The following is a 17,652-nucleotide window of genomic DNA, read 5'->3' on the forward strand; positions in this document are numbered from 1 at the left end:
AGTAAAGTGTTGGGAGCAGGAATGAACTGTAAGGTAGAAGAACAAAATAATTGGTAAGACACCTGTCTGAACCATTTCTGTATTATGCTTCTCTGGGCTTTGATTATTTTACAAGTTTCACTAAGATACAAAAACTGCATTTGAAAATTATGGGTTGAGAAAACAAACCAGGGACAGCATAGAGGGAAATGTTTGGGGACCTTTGCGTCTGTCAGGATTCAGAGATATTAACTAAGCTTTGAAAGGTTCACGCCTTCATTCACAGATGGAATCACATGCTGTTTTTAGAGCAGTTAGACTAAATTTTGCTAATGAAAACCCATGTAATTGGATTGGAGACTGCGGACACTATAAAACCATATTTGCCAGTCTCTAATGAGGGGAGAATCACTGCTTGCTGCTGGTTTGCTTCTCTCCTCATTAAACACATTCCCAACTGGGCAGCGAACTCATATAAATAAATAGCCTGTTTGGGAATGTGAGGAGCAATTGCTATTCAGTGGTCTGAGAACTGCTTCAAAAGAAGTGGCAGGTCACTTGGTTCTCCTGGTTATTAAAGGCCAGGAGGTTTATTAATTGTGCTCCTGCACAGACAATTACTGACTCAGCAGTGCCATGGAAGAGACTCCATAAAGAAACACCAAAGGAGCACATACACATTGCAAAGTGCTGGGTGGTAGAGTGTGTAATTGCAATATTAGTGCATTCAAAACACAGGGGTACATCCAAACTCCTCAGGGTTAAAGCCGAAGATATCAGGAACCTAACACAAGGGCTATACTGGCAGTTTTTAGGAAAATGAAGGTTACTTACTTGTAACCAAGGATCTTTGAGATGGACCCAGCACATTCCCCCTCTTGGAATAGGGGCTGACCAGTGCAGCTGAATGGTGGTCCCTGGGGTAAGCAGTGCCTCTGGTGTTAGCACTCGCATGCTCCCTTCTGCCTCTGCCCTCAGCATGTTCTGAGGGCACAGCTGTAAAAGGGGGCACAGCAGCTGATCCTGCCTCTGTTTCTTCCACGGAAGGAGGGTGGGGGGTGCAAATGTGCAGAGTCCATCTTGAAGAACCTAGTTTACAAGTAAGTAACCTTCATTTCTTCTTCAAGTGTCCTCTGCATATTCCCACTCTTGGCAATAGTTTGGCAAACAGTATATAGTAAAATGGCTGGTGGGACAAGATGTCCTAATTAAATAGATTGGAGAACTGTCCTGCCAAACTGTGCATCAGACCTAGCAGCTATGTCTAATGCATAATGTTTAGTAAAAGGATGTATTGAGCTCCTTTTGGCTGCTTTACAAATTTCTATTAATGGGAGGTGTTTGAAGTATGCTGCTGAAGTAGCAACTGCCCTGGTAGAATGGGTTTTAATAGCAGCAGAAAGCGATTGTGATACTTTCTTATACTCTCTTCATCTAGTTTAAGCAGAAAAAGCTTTTCCTTTATAATTATCTGAATAGGAAACAGTTTATGAGCAATCCTGAATATTTCTGTTCTATCCAAATAATTAGTTAAAACTCTTTTAACATCCAAACAATGTAACTTTGATTCACTCTTATGAGGTTTTCAAAAGAATACTGGAAGGTTAATACGTCAGCTAATACATTGATGAACATGAAAATCAGAAATTACTTTAAGTAAAAATTTAGGGTGCAGTCAGAGCACTACTTTGTTCACCCTTGCTCTTGAACAAAAGTAGTATTTAATATTGAGGCAGATGGCAAAGAGGTCTATGCTTGGAAATTCCCAAGGATTGAAGATGTCCTGAATCATTGATTGCTTCAGAGACCATTTATGACTCTGCAAAGAGTCCCTGCTCAGTTGATCCACTAGTTGGTTCTGAGATCCTGCTATATGCAATGCAGTTAAATAAATTTCCTGACATACACCAGTCCCACAGTTTTATTGCTTCTCGGCAAAGTTGTGATGATCTGTTTATTTACATACTACATTGCTGTCATTGTCCTTGGCAACTTGAACCACAGAGCCCTGAATTTGGGGAAGGAAGGATTTGAGTGTTAAATGGACATTGATGTGAAGTTATAATTGTTGCAGATTCCACAGTCTCCTTGCCATTAATGTGCTGAGATGTGCACCCCAACTGGTCTTGGAAGCATCTGTTCTAGCTGTTACTGAAAGAGGCAAGGGATTGAACATCACTCTTTTCAGTAGATTCATGGGCTTCAGTCTCCACAGGAGAGCATTTGAGACCTTCGCTGGGACTGTAAGCATCATGTGCATACTGCACATTATTGGCTTGAAATTTCTTGAAATCCAGTGTTGAAGAAGACTCATTCTGAGCCTTGCGTAAGGTGTAACATAGATTGTTGATGCCATAAGATCCAGAAAGGGGAGGAAGAATAGTACTGCCTGTATTGGTTGCTGAAATAAGCATTGTATGGTGGATTTCAGTTTTTGGAATTTGTCCTCTATGAGGTAAGCTCTCACTACTCTGGAGTTGAGAACTGCTCCTGTGAAAGAGATTGTTTGTTTGTTTGTTTTTGTTGGGTACATTAAGGATTTTTTCTTGTTTATCAGAAAACCTAGTTTTTGGAACAGAGACTGTGTGAAAAGAATGACTAGGTTCAACTCATCTTTGGCGTGAACTTTCAGAAGCCAGTTGCTGGCTGGCATATGGAAAAATGAACATTTCTTGTCTTCTGAGGAAGGCTGCTATTACAGAAAGGCATTTTATAAAAAGCTCTGGGTTCAGCAGAAAGGCCAAGGGGGGAGAACTTTGTATTGGAAATGGTTCTGACTGAGGGCAAAAGAAAGGTATTTCCTGTGAGAAGATTGAATAGAAATATGGAAGTAATCATCCTTGAGATCAAGAGCAGCAAACCAATCCTGAGTAGAAAGAAAGGGGAAAATTGAACCAAGAGTCAATATCCTGAAGCAGAACTTCCTGGTGTGTTTGTTACATTAGATCTAGATTCATATCTAGAATTTGTTGAAAATATCCAAATATCCATGTGTGTGTGTGTGTGTGTGTGTGTGTGTAAGTAAAGAGGAAATAACTAGAATAAAAATCTTGATTCCTGAGTTTTTGCAGATCCTCCTCTATTGCTCCCTCTAGTAGAAGAGAATGGATTTCCGATCTGAGAAACATCTCATTAGAGGGGTCCCCAAAAAGGGAGAGGAAGGTGGTATGGAGGGATGGTCTCGAATTGGATGGTGTAGCCCTCTTTAATAACGTCCAAACCCATCTGTCTGTAGTGATGTTTTACCATTTGATGTAAAAATGGGAAAGAAGGTCTCTAAAGCTAGAGAAGAACTCTGTAAGATTGGTTTGCAGCTCTCAGTTGTAATGTCAACCTGAGGTCTAAAAGAAGTTAAAGAAGTAGTGGTAGTAGAAGAGTTCTTTGATCTCATCTTGGATTTAGAGGATCTTTTTCTTAAGTGAGACTGAGAAGGAGGAGGATGCTGTTGTTGCTACTAGTCTTGTCTTTAAGAGTAGTAAGAAGATGATGAACAGGGTATATAACATTATCTCAGGTATCTAAACAAGATGCAGGAATCCTCCTGAAAGACGGCAAGAGTCCTAGAGATCCTTGATATAGAGATCCATTTTTCTAACGCTTCATCTATTTTAGAACTGCACAAATTGTCTCCCCCCAAATGGGAGATCCTTGATCTTCGACTTAGTAACAAAGGAGAGAGAAGAAGATCATAATCAAGTTAGCCTATGAAGAATTATGGAAGAGGCTATGATCTTGAAGAAGCATCTGAAATGTCAAAGGACACTCTAGAACATTTTTGGCCACATTTTGACCCTCCTTGATAATAGCGATAGCTAACTTTTCATATTCCTCCAGAAGATTCTTTGTAAAAAATGAAATGTTGTCCCATAGGTGAAATTGATATTGGCCAGGATAGCTTGATGGTTAGCAATCCTCAAAATCAAGAAAGACTAAGAAAACAGTTTCCTTCCCAAAGAATCTAATCTTTTCCCTTCTCTATCATTAGGAGTGGCGTGTAAGTACCCAGCTTTTTACTTCTGTGCTGTTGCTGCCACCACTAGGGAGTTAGGAGCAGGAAGCATCAAAGCATGAAAAACCCTCAAAGGGGATTTGATATAGCTTTTCTACTTTCTTGGAAATAGGTTGGCAAGATGAGAGATTTTTCCATATTGATTTTTCTCGTTGCCAGCAACCTTCCAAGATTGGTAAAGAAACCTTGTTGGTAGGTGTACTACCAAATAGATCAAAGACTGTGTGAAGAACTTCATCTGTGACAGATGTGAAGTTTATGTAGTAACCATTCAGCTAATGCCATTGAATAGTGTTTTCCAAGAGAGACTAAGCTGATGCAACACCCACATTTCATCAGGAGAGGAATCACCTGGTAATTATTGTTCAAGTTGCTGACTATCCATTTGAGAAGGGGAATCTCATTCCTCCTCTTCTTCATAAAGAGTATTTTTGGATCTTCAGGTTTAGGCTCTGAACATCCCAGCTCCACAGGAGTAGTTCTGTCTCTGCACGGATCCAAAGACTTAAATATGAAGGGAGGTTGATAGAGCCATGATATTCAAGGTGGCATATGCCAGTCCTGCCAACTCTTCAATTCTAGCATGGTGTCCTAGTATTGAGGATAGGGGACCTACTGATAATCCAGATGAGAAATGCAGTTTTTGGGCAATGTAGGAAAGGATTGTGGATCCACAAATACCACCAGATCCAGATCTTCCTCTGAATGGTGTTCTGATCCTGGATCTAACAAAGAGCTGATAGAAGAAACAACTGAAGTTGGAAGTTGCAGTAGATATATGGGAGATATTGTCTACCTCTGCAACCCAATAAGAATCTTTTCTGAAAGAGTTAGTATTTCTGCAGGTTCATTCACTACAGTGCCTCTTCATGCACTCTGCCTCTTGTCTGGAGGAAAGGAGTGCATGATCTAAGCGTGGAACTGGAAAACTCCATGGGCCCATGCAGATCAGAGTGTACCTGTGCTGTAATGACTATACATGGAACTGAGAAAGATGAGGTATTTGGATCTGATGGTTTTCTCAGAACCATAATGTTGGAACAATCCGATGATACAGAGAGGCCTTAAGGTACAGATCTCTGGAAAGTTTCAGATCCATAAATTCCCAATCTGAAGATGAATCTATTGACTGAGGAGTTTTCTCCTGTAGTGAAAGATGCTTTGTCTTGGCCTTCTTTTTCCTCTGAACCAAGGGTCCCGGATCCACAGAGGCCCCAGTCACAGATTACCTATTGCCCATAACTCTTTTGGTGAAGGGCTGACCTCTTCTCAGTACGGGGTCCAGAAGTTTAGCTACTGATCACTCAGTCATCTTGGAACTGGAGCTTGGTGGAGAGTCTGACTAAGTCAATAACAATACCTTCTGGAACTAGAAGCACCTGGTGCCAATTCAGGACCCTTGATCGTTTTGTCAGAGACATTGGAAACCTGCAATCCAGGAGAGTTAGCCATTAAAACTTCTTGAAGTAAAAGGGCTTGAAGCCTATTTTGTCTGTCTTTCCCTGCATGTGGAGAACAAGTGTCACATATGGTACAGCATGAGGGAGAATGGCCTTTGTCTAAATATTTCAAGCACAGGGTGTGAGTGTCAGATGCAGGACATGACATGCACCTCTTGAATCCGTGCTGCTTGTTCTTCAGATCAGCTATTATTTCTGGCACTGATACTAACAATAACAGTAAAACTAACTGTTAGACTAATACAATCGCTAACTACTAAGCACAACAAGGCACTTATCTAAAATGCTTTGGATCCACGGAATCCAGAGAAGTTCTCATAGATTCATAGATTCTAGGACTGGAAGGGACCTCGAGAGGTCATCGAGTCCAGTCCCCCGCCCGCATGGCAGGACCAAATACTGTCTAGACCATCCCTGATAGACATTTATCTAACCTACTCTTAAATATCTCCAGAGATGGAGATTCCACAACCTCCCTAGGCAATTTATTCCAGTGTTTAACCACCCTGACAGTTAGGAACTTTTTGCTAATGTCCAACCTAGACCTCCCTTGCTGCAGTTTAAACCCATTGCTTCTTGTTCTATCCTTAGAGGCTAAGGTGAACAAGTTTTCTCCCTCCTCCTTATGACACCCTTTTAAATACCTGAAAACTGCTATCATGTCCCCTCTCAGTCTTCTCTTTTCCAAACTAAACAAACCCAATTCTTTCAGCCTTCTTTCATAGGTCATGTTCTCAAGACCTTTTAATCATTCGTGTTGCTCTTCTCTGGACCCTTTCCAATTTCTCCACATCTTTTTTAAAATGCGGTGCCCAGAACTGGACACAATACTCCAGCTGAGGCCTAACCAGAGCAGAGTAGAGTGGAAGAATGACTTTTCGTGTCTTGCTCACAACACACCTGTTAATGCATCCCAGAATCATGTTTGCTTTTTTTGCAACAGCATCACACTGTTGACTCCTATTTAGCTTGTGGTCCACTATAACCCCTAGATCCCTTTCTGCTGTACTCCTTCCTAGACAGTCTCTTCCCATTCTGTATGTGTGAAACTGATTTTTTCTTCCTAAGTGGAGCACTTTGCATTTGTCTTTGTTAAACTTCATCCTGTTTAACTCAGACCATTTCTCCAATTTGTCCAGATCATTTTGAATTATGACCCTGTCCTCCAAAGCAGTTGCAATCCCTCCCAGTTTGGTATCATCCGCAAACTTAATAAGCGTACTTTCTATGCCAATATCTAAGTCGTTGATGAAGATATTGAACAGAGCCGGTCCCAAAACAGACCCCTGCAGTACCCCACTCGTTATGCCTTTCCAGCAGGATCGGGAACCATTAATAACAACTCTCTGAGTACGGTTATCCAGCCAGTTATGCACCCACCTTATAGTAGCCCCATCTAAATTGTATTTGCCTAGTTTATCGATAAGAATATCATGCGAGATCGTATCAAATGCCTTACTAAAGTCTAGGTATACCACATCCACAGCTTCACCCTTATCCACAAGGCTCGTTATCCTATCAAAGAAAGCTATCAGATTGGTTTGATATGATTTGTTCTTCACAAATCCATGCTGGCTGTTCCCTATCACCTTACCACCTTCCAAGTGTTTGCAGATGATTTCCTTAATTAGTTGCTCCATTATCTTCCCTGGCACAGAAGTTAAACTAACTGGTCTGTAGTTTCCTGGGTTGTTTTTATTTCCCTTTTTATAGATGGGCACTATATTTGCCCTTTTCCAGTCTTCTGGAATCTCTCCCGTCTCCCATGATTTTCCAAAGATAATAGCTAGAGGCTCAGATACCTCCTCTATTAGCTCCTTGAGTATTCTAGGATGCATTTCATCAGGCCCTGGTGACTTGCAGGCATCTAACTTTTCTAAGTGATTTTTAACTTGTTCTTTTTTTATTTTATCTGCTAAACCTACCCCCTTCCCATTAGCATTCACTATGTTAGGCATTCCTTCAGACTTCTCGGTGAAGACCAAAACAAAGAAGTCATTAAGCATCTCTGCCATTTCCAAGTTTCCTGTTACTGTTTCTCCCTCTTCACTAAGCAGTGGGCCTACATCTGTCAGATCAGCAGTTGGAAGGACTGAGGGTGCAATGGCTGCACCCCCTTTTATGGCCACACCCTCAGAATGTGCTGGAATGCTGAGGGGAGGACGAGGCAGGGGCATGCGAGTGCTAACGCTCTAACAGGTGCTGCTTACAGGAGGCTCCACCATTCAACTGCACTATTCAGTCATATCCCAAGAGGTGGAATATGCAGAGGACACTCAAAGAAGAATTTCCTACTAATGCACTTCCACTAGTGCTAGCAATGCTGGAGGCGAGAGTAGGCTGGCTGGAAATGTTTTATCATCCTAACCCATCTCAGAACAGGAGGCACATTGAGGGTCGTGCAAAAGGCAGGAGATGGGCATATTTGTGATCTCCTATTGATATCATTGGAGTGCCTCCACATTTACACCCTATGACTGAGATCAGAATGAGCCCCAGATCTTTTAAAAGTCTTTTGCTGGTGTTTGAAACCAGTACTTTCGCAGTTCAGCAGGTGGCCAGCAGCTGAAAATAATAAGAGAGAGAATTCTTGCTCTCAGCTAATGACTTCTGGCAGCTTAAATTCCAGCCCTATTTCTGTGGAAATTGAGGTTGGCTCTGAGAAAGCAAGGTAAGGGATAGCCAGTATTTCCTTAATAGATATGTCAGAGGCCAGAAAAAATCCATGCTGTTCTGTATTCTTTGACTTTGTGTTAGGCTCTGCGAGGAATCTTAAAGAATGCACAGAGGTAATTTCATAGTGAAACTAACTTTTTAAACAAACATTGTGAAATTCCTTGATATCTAATGCTACTGTTACCATGTTGTTAGTCTCTAGGATACTGATTTAGCTTTTATAGTCAAGAAATGTGGGGAGAGGGCACAGGACGGAGAAAATCTATTTCCTCTCCGTCCTGTGCCCTCTCCCTTGGGCTTGTTTTGGCTTTTGTTTCATATTAGAGGTATTCTCTCTTGTGGTCACGCCCTCTTTCCAGGGAAGAAGAGGGAGTAGAATAAAATGGACAAGAAGAGATGTAATGTCCATAAAGTCCATAAAGGAGTGTACTAAAATTTGTCTTCTTCGCCTTGTGGTGCAGTTCTTATAACCACAGGCTTTAGTAACCAGGACAACAGTCTTGTAGACACTTTATTATGCTTTTGGGGCCAAATCATGTCCTCTGATATGCTGGTGCCCAAGCAGGGAAGGGAAGACAGGTGCAGGAGCCTCCTCCTATGCACAAGCAGTGAGGCAAAATGACTTGGTGGTGCACAAGATGGCACTAGGAGATACCAGTCACATGCCTGATGAGCATACAAGAAAGGTGGTATGTCCAGTCCCCCCACTGGCTAGTGTGCATGCTGCCCTCAGGAGCAAATACTAGCTGGGAGCAGTTAATGAGAACACACTGAGAGCAGATGTAACATGCTCCTGTCTGAGTGTTGTGCTGGCTCACTGTTCCAATGCATTTCCTCCAATGACAGCTTCAGATCTGCCTTCCCATCACCAACCTTCCCACCAGGATTCTTTATTCTATCAAGTCAGGACTCACTGTGAGATTTTCAAAGGCACAAAGGGCAGCGAGATGCTGGTTTCCCATCTTCCCCTTAAGCTAAATAGGCTTTGTAATGGAGTTTTTTGGGGACAAGCTTCTCCCCCATCTGCCTATCTCTGTGGTTCCAATCACCTTGGTGTGTAAGCACTGTAAGGTCACAAGGCACCGGCAGAGACACTCCATGGCTGCAACTGGAACACTGAGACTACAGTGCAACGTATAGCCCCTCTGCTTCACCTTCATGACTATTAGCCACACACACTGTGTCTCCTGCACCTCATCCCCAAATCACCCTGAATGGGGGCACGGAGAGTGCTCCTATGGAACATGGTCCCCAATGTGCCAGAGGTACTGAATCCCCTTGTGCAGCCATTATGGATGGAACCCCTGTGCAGCCAAGCCAAGCCACAGCTGTTCCACTGTCTTTGAGGCCGTCCATGACCTTGCCACTGGATTAGGCCATTGAAAGGTTATTTAATGCATAGCTATGCTGGCCTATAAGAAAGGGGATTTGTCTCAGTGGATTGTTTGCTTTGCCTTTCTTTTTGCCTAGACTAGAATTAAATATTAATTTTGCTTTTTGGCTGTAACTTGTTTTTATCTCTTATTCACAAAATATTTATAATCAGCAGCACTGATGAGGAAGATGCAGCCAAGTGGTGGAGCTTTGGTAAGGACAGGGCCCCTAATGAAAGCAGTGAGCCACTTGGAGTTTGATCATAATGTGTGTAGGTAGAGGGTTAAAATGGTGCAGTTCCAAAATGTCAGTTGTATCTGAATCTAATCCATTTTACATGGACTTTGAGGGCAGTGAAGAGAATGGAAAGGGAGTGCCTGATTGAAAAGCAAATCCTTCTCCCATCCCTAATGAGCTGTTTCCTTTCCTGAACACTATTTTGCAAGGAATTTAGTTAGTTAGTTGGTTTACAGGAAATAGCATGCCCTGGCACAATAACAGCTGAGTTACAGTAATTACTGAAGGTATGACACACATGTGTCACAGCTTGTATAACAATAAAAATTCTCCACTCTATTACTTCCTCTTCCGTCTCATTGTTAAATTCGACTGAGAGAACTGGTGTTTAAGGTAAGTCATAGATTGGTTCCATCATGGTTACATATGCTTTAAAATAACCACTCTGTACTTCTCTGCAAAATCCCACTATAGAATAGGTTCAGCTCTTAGTTCACTGAACAGTTATATAACGCACATCATTCCTATCAGGACAAACAGCTAATTTTCAACCAGACTATATAGCAAAAGAAAGCAATAAACTAAAGTGCTCAAACTGATCAGATGAACCAATTAGTGATTATACAACCAGACACAATATTCATGTTATTACTGCCTGATACTTTTAGCCTAATTAGTTGTAAATTTATGTTGCATAACAACATAACATGAACCCCATAGCAAAACATAGAAGAAAATTATTATTTAGCAAATGAAACATAATATCGAAATCAAACGGCCATCAGGTGAGTGAGGACCTCACATTTGTTGTAATTATCTGAGGTCTAGCAACCAGTGGCTAGATGACAAGTGTTAGAAGAGCACATTTAGATAGCTCCCACTTTTGCTTCAGCAGAATAAATTGCTGGTCAATATCTCAGTTTAAGTCGACAGCTAATGTATGTGAAACTTAATTATACATATTACTTGTCACAGATGTATCATTGACGGTGCCCTCAGTTGAACTTACAGGTCCTTCAGCAAGGAGATGGCCACTGAAAAGTATTCAGGTGATAAGCGTTCTTTGTTTTGTAGTGGATGATTTTCTGGTTTTATCACGTGACATTTTTGAAGTCCATGATGTCTAAGGCCATTAGGGTCTTTAGAGTCTTCTGGGTACTTGGAATCTGCTTTAGTCCCTCGGATATGCAGCATATCTTGTCTTTTTATAAGTCAGCTCTGGTACTCTTTAAATTCACTGCATGGACTTTGAACTCAGTGTTCTCAACTGACTAGCTCAGAGTGTGCAGCATTCACTTCGTCACCGTGCCCAAAGAGGGGGTGTCTGATGAGCTGGATTCAGTTTTTGACAGATTTGTGGACTGTGGAAGCTGGTGAAACTTCCATGTAATTTAGCCGCTCTGTGACTAACCAAGGCCATTAACTGCTGTTTCTAAATCAAGAACATTTATCCCACTCAGATTTTTATAGTTACCTCCTACAGATCTTTACTAAAAAAGAAATTCAGGCAAATATCAGGTATCAAGAGTAATTTTATATGGCTAATTAGAGTTTGAGAGTTCCAGAGCAATCTTCTGTGGTACATCCATGTAATTACAACAGTGCAACAGCCCTTTAGGGGGTAGCCCTCTGAGGATGCTAAAAATGAGAGAAGTTAGAGGATGAGCTCAGAAAACAACACTAAACTCTACAATTTAAAAGAACTGCACAAGGCCTGAGCCACACAACTGCCACTAAAATTGAAGGGCGTTACCCAACTAACGTTCATTCTCAGGGAGGAGACTGTTGTTTTCCTTAAAAGTGTAGCAGTGAGAAACCAAATGAGAGACAGTGAGCACCACAGAAAACTGTTGGGGTGGGGAGTGATTATTAGACAGAAAGCACGCAGAGAATTCAATGCCTGATTTGTGCATGTGCATCTGGCAGGGCACCCAGTAACTCCCATTATGATCCTTAATCCTTATGTAACAGCATGCTTAGCTCTTTTGAGTTCATCCATTTTCTCTCTCTGCATCAGTTTCCTGAGTTGTAAAAGGGGACACTGTTTGTTTATAAATGTTTATAAAGTAATTTGATTCTCATGTTGAGGTGCTATGTGTAAAATATTTGCTCAGGGACATAGAATGAGTCAGTGGTGTAAACAGGAATGGAACCCAGGAGTCCTGATTTCAGGCCACAAGTCCTAACCAGTAGACATACATACTCCCAAGGAACCTCTTTGTTTCAACAGAGGCTATTTTCTGTATTCACCCAAATCTGAGATACATCTAGCAGTAGTGAAATCGCTACATTACGCCAGTTTTTGTCAAACTTGGAAAACTCACAGTGATATTACTGTAACATCCCTAGGGATCATTGTTCCTACCTGCTCTTAACTATTATGGACTGTGTTTCAGGGGAACTGTAATAGGGACAATGAGAACTCACTTTTCCACTTTCCCAGTCTTGGCAGCCTTCCATTCCATTTCCCCTCTAACTACCCTGTCTCTTTACAGCTTCTAAATTTCTGATATTTTCTTTCCTTTATTTCCCTCCTCATGCATCATTTCCCCTTTCTGTTTCTAGGACAGTCACTGTATGCAGTTTTCTAAAATGTTTCGTTTTTATGTAAAGCAATTTATGATCCTCTGAATGCAAGATACAGTTTAATCAAGTATAGTGTATCCTACATATATCTCAAAACTATCACAAAATCCAGGGCTGCAAAATTACATCTCTGCTTCTGCTCCATCTGTACTAGATGTCATATGTCAGTTGCTTTATCAGGGAGATCCATTAGAGAGAGAGTCCACAACATAATTAGAAGAAATTTGTTTTTCTAGTTGCCCTATTTTTATCCCTCCTTTTAGAATGTTCTGTTAATTTGAATTAAGCTCACCTCATGTTCCAGCCTGGTCAACCTAGAGAACTAATTGTTTTAAAAGTGAATCTTGCTTGCAAGGTGGGTTTTTTTCAAAATCACTCAGCTCTAATCCCAAATTCCCCAAGGGATGCTGTGGAAACATACAGCCTTGTCTTAGAATAAACCAGACGTTTACAGGCTAAAGAGAATAGTTACCTAACTGAGAACAGCTGAAACTAAACAAATAAGCAAGGGCAGGTAGGAGTCACACAGCCTAGCAAGGGCTGGGGCCAAAGAGACCGTGCAATTTGCTTTGGGCCAGAATCTGGCCATTCTGAAATGAGTGCCCAAGGGAAGAAGGAGTGTAAGGAATTGTCCCTCCCACCTTGCATGCCCATTCAGTGGGTAGTCAGAATCCTGATTCTCAGTGCTAGAGGTGGCCCTTTTGCCTGGCTGGCCACATGCTGCACAATTAAAAGCCATAGCAGTTACCTGTCCTCTGTGTGCTCCCCCAATGAGCTCACAGGCATTCTGTCAGCCTTGGTTTCTGCAGGAAGAGAGTACCTCAGGAACTGTCCATCTAAAACAACCCCTCTATTCAGCTGTGGCTTATACATACTGCTTCATTCTGGCTCTTTGTATTTAATTGACTCACTAGACTATGGTATCTATATTAGGGCAACTTCAGTTTCAAACATTGTTTTCTTGTGTCATTCTCCCCGTTGAGAAGATCACTTATGAAGAAATGTTTAATCTTTATGCATAGCAAAGATGAGATAACATATTAACAGTGGTGAGGTTCCACTAAATAAGGAATATATGCAGTCTCTCAATGTATTCCATGTTGGTATTTTCTGTAACCAATGCTCAAGTGTTGTTCCTTCTCACTTCTCCTGTTGTGCATAATTAGAGAACCATGAAGATCTGAGGGGCACTGGCTACATCAATACTAGAGTATCAAAGGCTTGGTTAACTGATAGTCATAAGGACCCAGTACATTTTCTATTTTCGTAGAGCAAAATTACCTTTCCAGCAAGGATGGTTTGGAATTTGACTGGGATAGCGAAAGTGTATGGAGGTTAATCTCATGGAGCCAAATCCTGTAAAAGTGGAGTAAAGATTTTAGGATTTGGCCTACAGAAAAGAACAGTGTGCATGCCCCAAACTTTTGGCTTCTTTCTGGAACCCAAACACCATCATTGCTATGCATTAGTTTTAAAAAGCAAGAGCAACCTATATACAGACACAGAAATTGACACTTCATCCCATGTTGCTTGAGAATTTTTGTATCCAATTTCCTCATCATTTTTTAAACTGGATTATAATTTATTCTATTATATAGGGGGGGAAATCAAATAACTGAAAAGTCATTCTTAATTTGTTACCTTTTGTTTCAAGTGATGATTTTTAGGAACTGAATGATAACTGATCTTTGAGATTTGCAGATGCCTGGCAATTCAACATTGTGACTCAACCCTGTAAATAGTCAATTGTCGGTAACTGAATTTCAAAGGAGAGTCTGACCCAGGTGGCGTGTACAAATGATTGAAATTTCAGAGAGCTCAGAATAAATGCCAACCTTTTGATGAGCTAGTTTAGCAGGATGTGGTAGGAGAAACAATCTAATTCTGGTTCGCATGGTCACATTGCTATAGTAATTAAAAATTTGCCTTTTACTCAGCAACAGGTTTTTGGCAATGAATGTGCAAAACCCAGGGATTGTATTGAACCACTATGTAATAGTACATGTAGGGCTTTTCTACACTACTGCTTAAATCGATGTAACTTACGTCACTCAGGGGTGTGAAAAAGCCATTCCGTAACGTAAGTTAGATCAACTTAAAGCAATGTCCACATCGCGCTATGTCGGCAGGAGTCACTCTCCTGCTGACGTAGCTTCCACCTCTTGCTGAGGAGGAGTAATTATGCTGGTGGGCGAGCGCTCTCCTGTCGGCATCTTCGCCAGACACACTACATCGGCACAGCTGCACCGATGTAACATGGTAATGAAGACAAGTCGTTAAGCTATTAGTCTTCTAATTATTCTCTCTCAAAGGTCCCATTCAGGACGGGGGTTCATTATGCTAGGTGGCGTTCAAACATATAGGTAAAGACAGTCCCTGATAAGAAGAGCTTTCAGTGTAACTTAAAACAAGGAACAATGTGTGCAACGTACTTTAGAAGGGAAACATTAGTGGTAATGAGAACATTCCTTTACATAGGCTGACTTTGTGTATGACTTCATTTAAATTTAAAAATAAATAAATAAATAAATATTAAAATGTCAGATGTGGAGGTGTCTTCAGCCTACATCCCCGAACTCTGCCCACAGTACTGGAGTAGCTAGATGTTTCTGCCAAAATGCTTGGTAGTGACATTGTTTTCATTATTCTGCAAACTTAAGCTTATCTTCAAATGAGACCAAATGCTGATTTCCCCCCTCCACCCCCACCTCTGAAAAAAGCCTAAGTAAATGGGCTATGTGAAGAGAACATTACGGGCTGTGACACCGCCACTCATGCACGTCTTGGAGCAGAACAGCCGCATATCCACTCCGCTGCAAACACTAGAGCTTGAAGGCCTTTAGTGGCAGCTGGGAGAGATTAGATTTGTGTGTCCATGTGGTAGCTGCTCTCTGGACACTTTTCCCTGGCTCTGCTCCTCTACACTGGACCTGCCATGCCACGACATTCCTCCTTACAGAGATCCTCTGTGCTACCTGCTCCCCTAGCTCCCTGTCATGGTTGTAGAACAATAGTTCTGTGGTGTTTAGAGCTTTGTGTTTCTGTGTGGGGAGGTCAGCAGGGGTCTACAGGAGAGCTGCTTGAAAAAAGGTAAGTATATATATTTTAAAAGTAGAAAGAAACTAACTGTTTTTTGGTTTGTTCCTATTGTTCTGTGAAATTGTTTTTTTATATATGAAAAAATTTAGTTTCAGTGACATCCCCCCATTTTCTCATCTATTTCCAGTGAAAAAAGTAAAAAATAGGTGAGTGATTTTATTTCCCATTGAAACAGAACATTCTCCACCACCACCCCCATTGAAATGTTTATTGTATAATGAAAAATTATGATCAAAACAATTTCACAGGGAGAGGGGGGCATTTTGTTGAGGTTGAAAACAGTTTGGATGGACCCCCTCTAGTCTCCAGTGAGTAAGGGGCTCCACAGGGGCTCAAATAGGATTGGAGGATTAGTGAGTACCATACAAAAATGCCCTTATGCACCAGTGGAGCAGGTGTATATAATCTCCCCCAATATTTGTTGCTATATCATTCTTGGAAAAATGAAGGGAAATAAATAAATAAATTGCAGAATTTTACAGCATGTGTTTTCTTTGCTAGGTGAGTAAAATAGCACAACAAAGATTGTAAGCCATTCATTTTCCATGTTTTTAATGAGCATATGCTGATAAACATGTATTCTTCTTATTCCAGAGTTTTCTGTTTATCTCTTAGAATGTATTAATTCCTGTTTTAGGCCATTGGGCGCCCACATTTTCCTTCCTATTGGTCGCTGGGATTTCAGCTGTCCCGTTATGGGTATGGCAGCCTCGATGTGGTAAAGAAAACAGTTGATCGCATGCGGCAGTATGGTATTCCATATGTAAGTATGACTTTTGCAAAGTGCATTTTAATTATTTAATTACCTTCTCAAAATGAAATGAGTAAAATAATAATAGAAGAGAACAATTACCCTGTGAATTGTACAGTACGAGAATATTCATAATTCTGTGTCATGATTTTGCAAATAGTATCCCTGGAGTTCACAATTTTAAATGATGTTTTTAAAGCAATTCTGCTCTCAGTTACATAGCGGTCAATCTGGAGTATCTGTGATGAACTCAGTGGAGCTATACATTGGATTTACTGCGGGAAATGTTAGAGCAGCATTTAGCCTTCTGATTCTTAAAGTTAATCAGAAATCTTCTTTTGCTATATCCAATATTTTAAATTACATTTGATGGCAGATTAATTACTTTTTGAGGATTCTTAAATAAAGTTGCATAAATTCTGATTTAGCTAACAACATACTAAAATAATTTCATGTTCAAAACTGTCAGGATGTCCAGTATGGCGATATTGACTACATGGAGCGTAATTTGGACTTCACCTATGATAAAGAAAATTATGCAGGTCTGCCAGAGTACATTCAACAGCTGAAAAAAGATGGAATGCACTATGTCATTATTCTGGTAAAATTAACAACCTCACTAATTTTCTCTCAATGTATGCTACCTATTTACGTAGTACCAGTCACTGAAATATTTAGGCACCAAAGTATCTATGCTATTGAAATGGGTTCTCCATCTTCTCCTCTTGTAATATCATTCATCTGTCTAGTAAATCAAAAGAAATTCTTTACACACTTCTCATTATAATGCTGTATTGCTTTTATCAGGTACTTCTGTACCAATACTCTTTGTATGCCACAACACTAATTTTTCTCTCACACATTCCCAAGAAGTTTCTATGAAAATTATGGACTTGAATTGAGAGGGAACTGGTGTAAGGCATTTCCCTTTATGAAAATAAACTACTTTTCTTAATGTGCGCAAAACTATTCACAAACTTTTTGGGAAACTAGAAACCATACTTCATTTTCCCATGTAGTAGCTTTTTGTTAATATTCATATAAGAAACTTTGTATGAAAATTTGTGGAAAACCAATTTTGAGCCTGTAGCCAAAAAGTATGTAATAATGACCAAATTGAATTCAATTTGTGCAGAAGTGGAAACAGTAGGTTTGTCAATTTTTCTAACAAAGACTGTTTATTTGCAGTAGATTGGCATACACTCACTTGTAGTAAAATTACTAACTTTTTGTGACAATAATTATAGTGAATGTGGCGATAGGTGATAGAAATTGGAGGCCAGTAAACTATTTTTTTTAGAAGTCCTTGATAGATATCTGAGAAATTACTCTACAGATCTTAACAGTCATGCAGCGCTACACTGATGGTGTTTCCCCAAGCTATAATCCTGCCACTGATGCTGACCTCAAGTTTTTCAATTAGAGCCAACCAAAATCCCTGACTAGCGCTCTGCCAAACTGCTATATAAGCCAGACAAGAA

General features: G+C 40.6%; 1 protein-coding gene across 1 annotated transcript in view; it reads left to right on the top strand.

Annotated features, from left to right (window-relative positions):
* The window catches only part of LOC117875522 (maltase-glucoamylase, intestinal-like), a 108,483-nt gene that overhangs the window by 33,960 nt on the left and 56,871 nt on the right, over positions 1 to 17,652 (top strand). The window contains exons 8-9 of the mRNA XM_034766906.1: positions 16,058 to 16,183; positions 16,641 to 16,772. Of these exons, the coding sequence (XP_034622797.1) occupies positions 16,058 to 16,183; positions 16,641 to 16,772 (258 nt within the window). The remainder of the gene's footprint in view (positions 1 to 16,057; positions 16,184 to 16,640; positions 16,773 to 17,652) is intronic.

Source organism: Trachemys scripta, chromosome 1 (genome assembly GCF_013100865.1).
Source record: "Trachemys scripta elegans isolate TJP31775 chromosome 1, CAS_Tse_1.0, whole genome shotgun sequence".
Lineage (NCBI taxonomy): Eukaryota > Metazoa > Chordata > Testudines > Emydidae > Trachemys > Trachemys scripta.